Source organism: Anneissia japonica, unplaced genomic scaffold, assembly GCF_011630105.1.
Source record: "Anneissia japonica isolate Jap-2015-1 unplaced genomic scaffold, ASM1163010v1 scaffold287778_len1315358_cov176, whole genome shotgun sequence".
NCBI classification, from domain to species: Eukaryota; Metazoa; Echinodermata; class Crinoidea; order Comatulida; family Comatulidae; genus Anneissia; species Anneissia japonica.
Genome location: NW_022702824.1, coordinates 107353 through 119785, shown reverse-complemented (window position 1 = coordinate 119785; position 12433 = coordinate 107353). Strand labels below are relative to the sequence as shown.

Genomic DNA, 12433 nt, shown 5'->3' with positions numbered 1-12433 from the left:
CCCCCCCTTGAAAAAAAAAATTCTCTATGTACCGGTACACACATAGGCCTATTTACTGTAATAAGAATGAGAAAAAATTACCTGATAGTTTACAAAAGGGGCAAAACCTTGAATTTTGATTAAAAGACACTTCAGAAGTCCGGAAAACTCATTTCTCGCCATCTAAGAACCAACATTTTCCTGGGGAAGGACCCCCGACCACCGTCTTATTTGGGGTTCATGGATTTATTGAAAAAAGAATATGTATGCAGCGACTTAATTTTTGTTATGTACTGTACATACACACATAGTAGGGCTACTAGTATTTACAGTAATAGGCCTAAGAATGAGAAGTTTACCCGACCGTTTTCAAGCGGAGGAAAACCTTAAAATTTAAAGAACTTGAAAGTCATTAAAAGTCACCTCAGAAGTCGGGAAAGCTCATTTCCTGCCATCTAGTGATCAAATTTTTCCCGGGGAGGGCCCCCGGACCCCCTTCTTCTTTGGGGTTATCCATTCATGGAAAAAAGAATACGTAAGCAACTCAATTTTTTTTAAATGTATGTATACACACATAAATAGGCCTATTTACTGTAATAAGAATGAGAAAGTTTACCTGACCGTTTTTAAGAGGGGGAAACCTTGAATTTTGAAGAACTTAAAAGTCATTAAAAGACACCTCAAAAGTCGGAAAAGCTTATTTCCCGCCATCTAAGAATCGAAATTCCCCCCTCCCCCCCTTTTTGACTTTCGGCAAACTGGGTTTCGGTCAACTGGGATTCATTGTTTTTGAGTCGGCAAACTGGTACTCGGCAAACTGGCCTGGAACCTCAACTGTGCACAATGTATCTTGTATTTAAAGTTAACAAGTCAAGTCTATTGACTGGTTTAATACGACGCGCCCTGCCCGTGTAGTTTGGTTTCAGTTTGGTCGTGGTGATTCAGGCTTAGAATTGTGTTGTCGAATCTTGTAGCATGACTTTTGTTGTGAATTCGGCAACCACAAGTAATGTTGTCATTGTTTGTGTTTGCATCCGGCATTTGTTGTATGTTCTGCCGGTTTCGCCTGAATTGTTGTCCGCTTGTGGTCTGGACGATGTATAATCTTGGTTCCACAGACTTAGACAAAATCTTTACTGGGCTTGACTAGTTTTTCTCGTGACTAGTTCTAATGCGGACTCTGTCTTCTGCTTTCAGATTAGACAAAGATTTAATACCATGTCGCTGATTGAAGAAGTGTTCATATCGCTTCTTTGTCACGGTGTCGTTGTCTTTCACTTTATGCATATCCGGCCATTTCGGTTGGAATTTCTTTGCAAGTGTTGGCAATGTTGTTCTTGGTTGACATCCTATTATCATTTCTGCTGGGCTGTATCCCGTTGCTTCAATTGGTGTTGATCTATATATCATCAGTGTTAGTACAGGATCATTTTGGCGTAACATAGTTTTCGCAGTTTGGACAGCACGCTCTGCTTCACCGTTTCCTTGAGGATAGTGTGGACGATGTGTATAAGAGACAGGATTGGTGTATTCGTGACCTGAGGCCACCCGTGGTGCGTTATCAACTCGACGATGACTGGATTTACAAGTTAGTCGAGCTAACAGCCATCGTCGAGTTATGAACTTTATCTCGCCGTAATTGACCGTTCACGTCGAAACTATTGTCGACATCAAGTAGATAATCTAGTCGACATAGTTCGATGTGAACGAGGCTATTCTCTGGGATTCCCCAACGTTCATATATTCCTTTCACTGCTGTGATGACCTTCTGGCTTGTCATGTCTTTTTGTAGATTGACGATTTCAATGTAACATGAAAAGTAGTCAGCTATTATAAGATAATTGTTCTGGAAATCACAAATATCCATAAATATAAGTTGCCATGGACGTTCTGGAATTGGAATGGTAATTACAGGTTCTTTCTTTTGCGTTCTCCTGTAGAGTGGCAATGTCCACATTTCTTTACAAAGTTAGCTATGTCCTTGCTAATACCTAACCACCACACGCTTCCCTTGGCACACTTAGGGCATTTTGTAACACCTTGGTGCCCATCATGGATACGCTGCATGATCTCTCCTCTTAGCTCAGATGGGATGTATATCCTATCATTGAATGTGATCAGTCCGTCATCAGCAGAGAAATGACCCCTTAGATCGTATAAGCTTCTTAGGTTTTGTGGAATGTCCTGCACATGTCTTGGCCATCTATCTAATGTATTTCATGAGTGTTTGGCATTCATGTTTGTTGGCTTGTCTTATCTGCACTCTAGCTTTGATGCTGATGCAGGCCAGGTGGTTGTTTTCGATTCAATATAGAGCGCTACAGCTTCATTTATGGTGGATTCGCTAACACTAATTGGGCTTCTGGGCAGTGTGTCTGCAATGACCATATCCTTACCTGGTACGTGTTTTGCTACTGGATTGTATCTTATTAACCTCATGATTAATCGTTGACACCTTATCGGAATTTTGTCAAGGTCAATGTTGTTGATGAGTGGAACTAGCTGTTTGTGATCTGTGAGTTCAAATTTTTCTAGTCCACAAAGGTATCTATGAAACCGTTCAGTTGCCAATACTGCTGCCAAGAGTTCTTTTTCTATTTGAGCGTATCGGCACTCGCTCTCAGTCAATGTACGTGATGCATACGCTACAAACTTTCAGATTATCTTTCTCTCCCTGCAGCAGAACAGCTCCAATTCCGTAACTGCTTGCATCTGCTGACAGAGTAATCGGCTTGGTTGGATCATAGAATGTTAATGTAGATGCTTTTGTTATTAATTACTTTATTTGCTTAAAGGCATCTTGTTGTGCCGGTCCCATATCCATGCAGTTGAATCTAGACTGCATGTAGCCTTTTTCTTGTTTGGGTCGACGCTTGTTCCTTCTGCTTTGAACTTCTCTCCCATAACTCTGATTGTCTAATCTGTCATTTGACTTTGTTCAATTTGAGCCGGCTTTCTCCACCATTTCGTAGACCTGGTTCAATCTAGAATCTTCCATAGTCGACCTGATACTAGCCTATTGTAATCTTGTACAACGGCATTACCTTTCACAATTTGCAGCATATCTTGCATTTTCCTCTGGAATATTTTTATTTGTACTAGTTATACCAAAATGAAGTCTCCTAAATAAGTAGGCCTATAGTCCCATCGGTGTGATGAAAGTCGTTAATTTTGAGCTTTCCTCACACAAAGGAACTTGGAAGTATCCACTTGTTGCATTTAATGCTGAAAATACAGTTGCACCTGCTAGCTTATGTGTTATATCATGGAGGTATAAAAGTATATTTGTATATATTTTATACCTCCATGCTCAGACTAACACAGATTGTAGTTTCCATGTGAGGTAACGAGGGCCTCCATGTTAATTCGCCATATTGTACTCCACTATATAAGAGGGCAGTATATTCCTTAGTGGCATTATCATGACAGTGCTCGCATCAACAAAATATCGGCCCAGGCCGCCAACAAGTAAACAGTCGCATCGCATCGGGCTATGTTTGGCAGCTTCATTACGTCACATAGAAACTAAACCATCTCCTCGTTTATTATAGTAGAGATCAGTGCGCAGAGATCAGCAGCGTGTTCCCCGTTGCCGTAATGCATGCCTGGGGCGGATGCAGGATTTAGCGGTCGGGGTGCCTACAAAAATTTAAAGAATTAGTACATGTAGATGGCCGGAAATGACACATTCATAATAGTAAAATTCATCATCATCATCACATCACTATATCGTTATATAGTCAAAATGAAGTGCCAACACATTTTCATGATCTTTGATTTTATCGGCGATTTTCGGCAACCATAGAGATCTAAGTAATATGTGTGATGAACCATAGAAAATATAACTTAAAAACATTCTCTTTGATGTATTTACTTTACTTACTTCAAAGCAGTGAGTCCACAACCACCTCTGCCCCGCCATGGTTGGGGCTGAGGTGGGTGAGAAAATTTGAGGAAATAATACCTTTACATGGCCGGAAATGACACTTTTATATAGTAAAATTCATCATCATCACACCATCATGTCTAGCCTGAAGCGCCAGCAAATTTCTCATGATTTTTAATCAGGGATTTTTGGAAACCACAGAGATCTAATTATTATAAGTGTTGTACCGTAGAAAAAAAACACTTTCTTTGATGTATTTAATTTATTTGACCTATATCAAAGCGTGGCCACATTCACATCAGTCCTACCATGGTTGGGGCTTATGTGAGAAAATTTAAATAAATAGTACCGCTAGATGGCCGGAAATGACACAAAATCCTTCATCATCACCAACATTATATAGTCAAAATGAAGCGCCAACAAATTCTCATGATCTTTCATCATCTATTTTCGGCAACCACAGAGATCTAATATGTGATGTACCGGAACAGTACCATAGAAAATACAACATGTCTTTGATGTTTACTTTACCTACTTCAAAACTGTGAGTCCACACGCATCTCAGCCCCACCACAGTTGTGGCTGAGGTGGTAAAATTTGGGGAAATTGTACCTATAGATTTCGCATATGACACTCTTATATGTAAAATTCATTATTATCGATCTAATTAATCGCTGTGATGTACCATAGAAAATAAAACTTAATTGTCTTTGATGTATTTACTTTACCTATTTCATATGCCGAAAACCAATTTTATCTTTGCATGCTTTTTCTCATACGTCTCAAATTATAATAAAGGCACGCGCACTCGAATCGTGTATGATAGGTAATTCAGATGTTTGTGGGCAGAGTCTGGCTGTAGGCCTACCGCGCTCTTTCGTTAAAACCTGAGTCATTTATGCAGTTTATTTCAACAATTTTCAAACATATCTTCTTGATTCCCGAAAGGTGAGGAGAACCAACCATTTCCCCTTAAAAATATGTGGGTGGGGGGGGGGGGCGTGTTCCCCTTCCCCAGTGATCTGCGCCCATGGGTCCGTGAAAAATCCACTTCACCTCAGTCCCAACATGGTTGGGGCTGAGGCGCGAACATTTTGAGAATATTGAGCTCTAGGTGCCAAGAAATTACACTCTCATCCCTTAAAAATCTTACCAATAATTTATATCAACAATAATAATACAACAATTATTTTTCTTAATAGAATTTAGTGGGGTACGACCGCACCATCTGCACCCCCCTGCATCCGCCCCAGCATGCTGTGTCATTGCATTAAATACTGAATTTATAAATCGATCAGGTAAAAAACAAAGATTCGCCTGGGCACAATGCATAATTATTGATTGATATAATTATAATAGGCCTAATAATTTCGCATAGAAGGGTTAGCCTACTTACTATTACTACTATTGCTCAATGGCCGCCATAGGCCTAGGGCCTTAATAGTCTAGGCCGGGCCGCATTATTTTTTCCCTACACAGTTAAGGCAGAAATTATAGAGGGCGCTATCTTAGATCAATTAGGTGAACTGATATACATGAAATATGCAGCTTACCAGACCTTCCCTCGTGAAGCAGAGTTCAGTGGTGTATCGAGTAAGCTGCAGTGCTTATTCATGGGGGAACTCTACGGAGTAGGCTAAATTTCTTAAATAATATACCTTGGCAGTCAAGACAGTTTGAAAATTCATAGACTATAATTGTAATAATATCCCTATGACTAGACACAGTTTATGTACAGCATGGTCTTTGAAAGTATAAAAAAGTAATATTGAATCTGGCTATTTCAGTAGCTAAGTATATAGGCCTAGATATGACACTTTGTTGTACCAATTGTATGCGCGCCCTAACAGTAGTATTGATTCTGAAGGATAAACGTTTAGAAATGCTTGGAGACAAATTACGAGTATTTTGGACACAGTTGTTAACTTACAATTTCACAATTTTAATGAGAAAAAAAATCCCTGTCAATTAACAGACAGTGAGCGTATTTGCTGTATTCCTTGGCATGATTGGCTGGTAACATTTAATGATATTTTTGTAGAACCATCTGCAATTAAGTGAAAGCTATGTTTTACTTTCATCTGATTTTAATCTTTTTAAATAAGCTATTCATTTTTTTTAATTGGGTAGACAGCCCTTATAAACGCGTAGTACGTCACATCATTGTATAGAATGTCGTCGGATTTGGTTAAAAAATTAATGTTCAAATATATCTTGCTATATAAATCTATGCCTATTACTTTTATTCATATTGAATATGAACGAAATGTCTGTGAGAAAACAACATTAAGACAATACATAGAATTGTCTTAATACCTGTGTCCAAGTGTTTCGTTTTATATCCTTCAGAATCAGTTGTATTATATTAGTATAGCATTTAGTATGTACAGTATGCTATACTTTTACACTACTACTAGGCCTACGCAGAGTCAAATAACCGACCAGATTCAAAGCCGCTGTTTATGCTTTCAAAGACGCTATACGTAAACAGTGCTATAGGGATATTATACTTACAAACTAATTGTTCATTAATTTTTACTGTGTCGACTACACACTGTCTCGACCAACTGCTACCAAGAGATTTTGGCTTATCCTACCTATTGTTTTATATTCCAAAAGCAGCGAACACTGCTTTTCACGACTCGAGAGGGGGAAGTCAAACACGCAAAAATTATTCATATAATCAATTCACCTAAATGACCTTAAATAGCGCCCTCTATAATTTATGCCTAATCTGTATGGGGAGAAAAATAATGCGGCATGGCCCTCTCTTGAATCCCAGTCGATTTGGTTCAGGACTATATGGCTATTTATCCGTCATGCCATAGAAAAGTGCATAAAATAGCAAGACTGAAGTTTCAGTTTGGGGTCAAATCAGCTCCAAGAATCAAAACCTTGAATTTACGTAGACACATGCAATGGGACAATGTCCACAAGCTATTTTTTTTTTGTTACATCACTACTAGAATAGATAGCCTCACTTGAATCCACCTGGTTGATTCAATAAAAATGTTTCTCATGCCCAACTAGTCTAGGTACTAGGCCTATTTCGTCGCTCACATCACGAACTAACACAATCAAAGTAGATTGTGTTAGTTCGTGAAATCACAGTAGCGCGTCAAAACGAGCGCGTATTGGTTGTCAAGCAATTTTGTATTCTTTACCACACACCTCTCGTCGGGGGAATCGGCCCCTCCGTCAGGGACCTCGCCCCCCCCACCCCCGTCGGGAAAATCCTGGCGCCACCCCTGATCCACAATGATTGCCTTCTCAACTTTCCATAACATTCAACTGTATTATACAGCTGTTCTATTTTCTCTATGGTTGGACCGATTCCTACGGCCTTGACATAAATCTACTACAATCACAATTGGTTAAATTTAGAGTTTTTTTGTTTGTTTGTTATTTTTTTTTTTGTTTTTTTTGTTTTTTTTTATTTATTTTTTTTTTGATTGGCTGGTATTTTTTTTATTTGTTAATTTAAATTTTAATTAATTAATTTAACAAAATTGAATATAAGCATATGTTCTTAAGTTTTTAATGCCTTCCAACGGCTTTGAATGTACAACGGACTGTGCGCGGTACATTAACTTTGAAGAAGTTAAAAGGACATTGTTGGCATACAAACGATATTAATTGGTGAATTATTGGACAGGACCAGCCGGACCGCTGCCTACGGCCTTGTATAATTATATATAAACAAAGAAATCTTGCAAACTAAAAAATGTTGCCTCAACCGTGATTTGAACCCGGGAACTTCTGCTATCTATGGAACCACCTTATCCAACAGGGCCATTAAATGAATAATACTTACACTTGTAATGTCTGTTACTTCGTGGATAGCAATAACAATCACATTATTTGATAGTTCTAATATAACATCCCTGTAAGAATAGTTTCATATCAACTTTATTAATAAAGATAATAATATAATAATATAATATTTAATAATATAATATTTAATATTACTATATTATTGTAGTAAGATGGAGCTTGGTGATTAAGATGCTTGCCATCCAATACCAGGGTCCTGGGTTAAAATCAGGATTTTTCTCACGACTAAAATATCTCCCCATGCTTCATAAAGAGTTTATGATTACAGTATCGGTTTAGTTTATTCAAGAGTGCCGCTGATATTTAGGGGTTAAAATGCTTACCATTTATAGTATATATAGTATTGTATATAATATCATATAAAGTATCATATATCGTATCATACTTTGTTACTTATATCGTATCATATATCGTATCAGATAACGTATGTGATGATCGTATGGGATAACGTAAAACCTCGAATTGAAGCCCAATGTGTTTAATCTCATAATGAGATATCGTATGAGATACCGTATCGTATCATATACGCCTATCGCATCATATATTACATATAGCATCAGATATCGTATCAGATATCGCATCAGATACAGTACCGTATCAGTTATCGTATCAAGATCGTAGTATGATATCGTATCACATATCGCATCACATACCGCATCACATATCACATTACATATCACATCACATATAACATCATATATAACATCACACATCACATTATCACATCACATATAACATATCACATATCACATCACATTACATATCATGTCACATGATCACATCAGATATCACAAAACATATGGCATCAGTATCACATCACATATCACATCACAATCATATCACATTCACATCACATCACATATCGCATCACATGTCGCATCACTCTTAGTCTTAACAGTTTCAAAAATAACTATCACTATTTATTGATGTTTTCTCCGGCGTTATACAAGTTTTTATTCATTTTTTTTAACTACCTATCACATCACATATCAAAACACATAATAATCACATCATATCATCTATCATTTATGATATGATATATGATATATGATATGATATCATAGTATATAATATTATATCATATTTTATCATATCATACCATATCGCATCACATAGTCCTATCATATCATATCACCATATTATATCATAATCAAATCAAATCAAAGTTTTTCCTTTTGAACATAAACAAAATAATATCATATTATATCATATATCATAATACCATATCATATAATTATATCATATATCATGTCTCATATAATATCTCATAGGCCTATCATATCATATCATATTATATCATATATCAATTATCATATCTCATATCATCATATACCATATTATTACCTATCATATCATATTATATTATATTATATTATATTATATTATAAAATATATCATATTATATTCTGCCATATTATATTCTACCATATTATAGTTTTATAGCATATTATGTTAAAATGTGAAAAAACCCCAACATATTTATGTCTCATTTTGTATGGATCTCTTATTAATTAGAACGGATTGACTTACATGTCGTCTGTAAACAACCGACCGACATACTTGATAGGAACTATAAGTATCAGGAACACAACCACATTATATATCACTGCAATGATAATACTGTAGTTAACAGTTGCTTATAATCCACATAACAATTATATGATATTGCAATAAATGACTATGAGGAAGCATGTATTGTTATAGTTATACACTGATTGATTTAAGGTTGATATCTTGGATTTGGTTTAGGGATACCTAGTCCGAAACGTATTTCCAATGGTATATGCTTCTGGTTGGAATAATTGCGGAGTAGCAAGAGGAAAAGGCGGCTTGCATGCATGCATATTCATGCATATCAGTTCACCTAACGGACCTAGCCTGATAACTTGAATGCATCCTTGGCTTCGGTCTCGCGAAAGCAGTGTTTTCTGCTTGTGAAATCTGCAGCGTTGAATAGCATACACATAGTACTGATTCTGAAGGATATGAACGTTTAGAAATTATGCTCTGACACAGTATAAGGACAATTCTATATATAGTTCGGGCGGTGCGGCTGCCTGGCAGATGTCCCCAACGGGGGGTGGGGAGGATGCCCCAGACGAGGCAGACGAGTGGTCAGATTTCCCTGACGAAAGCAAAGTGGGCGTGGTCGAGTTTCGATTAAAAGGTTTTGAAAGTGATCCAGGGGGAGAACCCCCTAACATTTTGGCAATTTAGGGGTTTCAAAGGCTTATTTATTTGATTTTAGAATCTACTAATATGTAGAAAATACATATAATTGTTTTGCTCCCAAACGAATTTGGTGGGGGTCCGGTGACGTCGGTCCGGAACGTTGTGGGTGATTTAGCGTCTTGGTTTGCTTTGCACGACTTTTCAAACCAGTCTCATAGTCTTGTTTTAATTTTAATTTGATTGACGGGTGTGCAATAATGTACTAGTAGTTTGAGTAATTTGCAAATCTCTTTTATAGTTCAGAATTTAATTTTATATTTTTGTTGCTTACATTTTATTATATTTTGGATGCACCGTTAGGTTTTGCCTAACGTGTGCCACTGTTATGAAAATGTAATCCAATAATTATTTATTATATTGTACCAAGGCCTATTTTAAAGATTTTTTATAGCCTACACCGTAGCTTTCACCCACCCATAAGCACTGTAGCTATTACTCGATACACCACAGCATGCATAGTCCTATTTATGTTTATCAGTTTACGTAACTGACCGAAAATAACTACCTCTATATTTTCTGCCTTAACTTTATGGGGAAAAAAACAATGGCCCCGCGGGACACAAATCCCCTGCTCTTTTCAGAAAAGGAGTACTTTGCAAAAGGAACCACTTTTTGGCAGAAAATATATAATATCAATGTAGATTTTTGTATGATCGGCTCCCTTGCAATTCACATTCCCATTCATCTTAGTAGTGGCCCCCCACCCCTCACCACTTTGAAAAAAAGATCCGCAGGCCCTGACTGGACATGATAACGACTCGACAACGACATCGCGTTTATATTATTCAACACTGATATCGTGTCTAGTTTAAATGTAGCTTAAGAATATAGCCATATATTAAGCATTAAAGTCTCATTATATTATGGTTGACATACAGGTGAATATATAGTCGACACAAGCCAAAGTTTTAGCCTCTGCGTGTTCATTTACTCCAAGCTTTTCTCCAATCTTTATCGACATGGCCGTTGAAAACCCGGAAGTGATCTAGAAAAACATAAACATTTCACGGACGAGAAACAATTTTTAAAAAATGTATAACTATTTTTTGATGCATTTGCAATATACTCAAAACACTAACTTTTTGTTAAATATTGTTCTACTAGAATGTGTAGACAAAAAAGGGAAGCTAGCAAAATTAAGCACACTAGTGGGGGGTGGGGAGGGGCGACTTGGTTAGGACTATTAATATACTAATCCAGTAGAATTACATTTTTCTAACCTGGTTGGGATCAATAGGCCGAAGTCTTTATGATCACTAAACACATTTTGACGGTAATTATGTACTGTAGTTTTCACATTTGCAGTGAAAATAATGGGCGATTATTTGAGTATATACATATCCATTTTACACACAAAAATATATGAACCCCTCCCTCGAAAAAACGCCCCCCCCCCCTCTAAAAATCTTTCTCAACATTAAATGCCCTGGGGCATTTATTTGAATAAATATGGTATATGCAAATAAATTTCCAACAATTTATGGGCAGGTTGAATGCTTTTTTGATCATGCAAATAATTTGCACATACATTATTTACCTGTTTATTCCGGTTCATCAATGATGACACCAAGATGTTATGATTTCCTTCTTATTCATCTATAAATTTAGCTTACATTTTACTGATTATATTGAATAGAGATAGCGAAGGCCTACCTACCATAAATGTACAATTTACTATGATGTCAAACAAAGCAAACACGTCTACCTCTTTAGCCCCAACTAAACCTGAATGATATCGATTAAAAGTAATATTATTATTATTAAAGTTAATACAATACAAAAATTGTTTAGAAATTATAAGAATGAGGCTACAAAGAGCACCTCTTGATGGAAGATAATATTTTTTATTACTTACCGCACAAAAAGAATCCGAATGCCAAATTGAGTTGTTCAAATATGAACAAAAGAAATCCGTTAAACACACAGACAGAAAAGTCATACCAGTTTTCTAAAGATTCTTTCATAAACACTACAATTTAAAAAAACAATATTACAAAAATGTTAGAATGCTGGTGTGTTTATATAATGTGTTAGTGTTTCAAATCCTATCGTCACAAAATGAGTCATGTGGTCACAATAATTGTAGTATAGATTCAAGAAAGTTTACTTAAAAGTAAAAATTAAGAAGAAACATTACAGGCACTGTGATAGTCTACTTATGATCGGAGAAGGCACCGCTAGCTTTCGGATGCGACACTCGTCCGCTCTCAAATAATTAAACCAGACTAGGTAGATTGCGTATCATCAAACCATCATGCAAATAATTTGCACATACATTATTTACCTGTTCATTCCGGTTTAAAGAATCATCAATGATGACACCGAGATGTTATGATTTTTCTCTTATTCATCTATAAATTTAGCTTACATTTTACTGATTATATTGAATAGAGAAAGCGAAGGCCTACCTACCATAAATATACAATTTAATATGATGTCAAACAAAGCAAACACGTCTGCATCTTTAGCCCCAACTAAACCTGAATGATATCTGAATGATAT

The 12433-nt window shown here is 36.5% G+C and overlaps 1 protein-coding gene across 1 annotated transcript in view; it reads right to left on the bottom strand.

Moving 5' to 3' along the window:
- Positions 1 to 12433, bottom strand: part of LOC117104036 (multidrug and toxin extrusion protein 2-like) — a 34042-nt gene that overhangs the window by 5841 nt on the left and 15768 nt on the right. Inside the window, exons 8-12 of the mRNA XM_033244687.1 lie at positions 11787 to 11900; positions 11589 to 11656; positions 10808 to 10916; positions 9230 to 9305; positions 7680 to 7749 (exon numbers count right to left, since the gene is read on the bottom strand). Coding sequence (XP_033100578.1) covers positions 7680 to 7749; positions 9230 to 9305; positions 10808 to 10916; positions 11589 to 11656; positions 11787 to 11900 — 437 coding nt within the window. The remainder of the gene's footprint in view (positions 1 to 7679; positions 7750 to 9229; positions 9306 to 10807; positions 10917 to 11588; positions 11657 to 11786; positions 11901 to 12433) is intronic.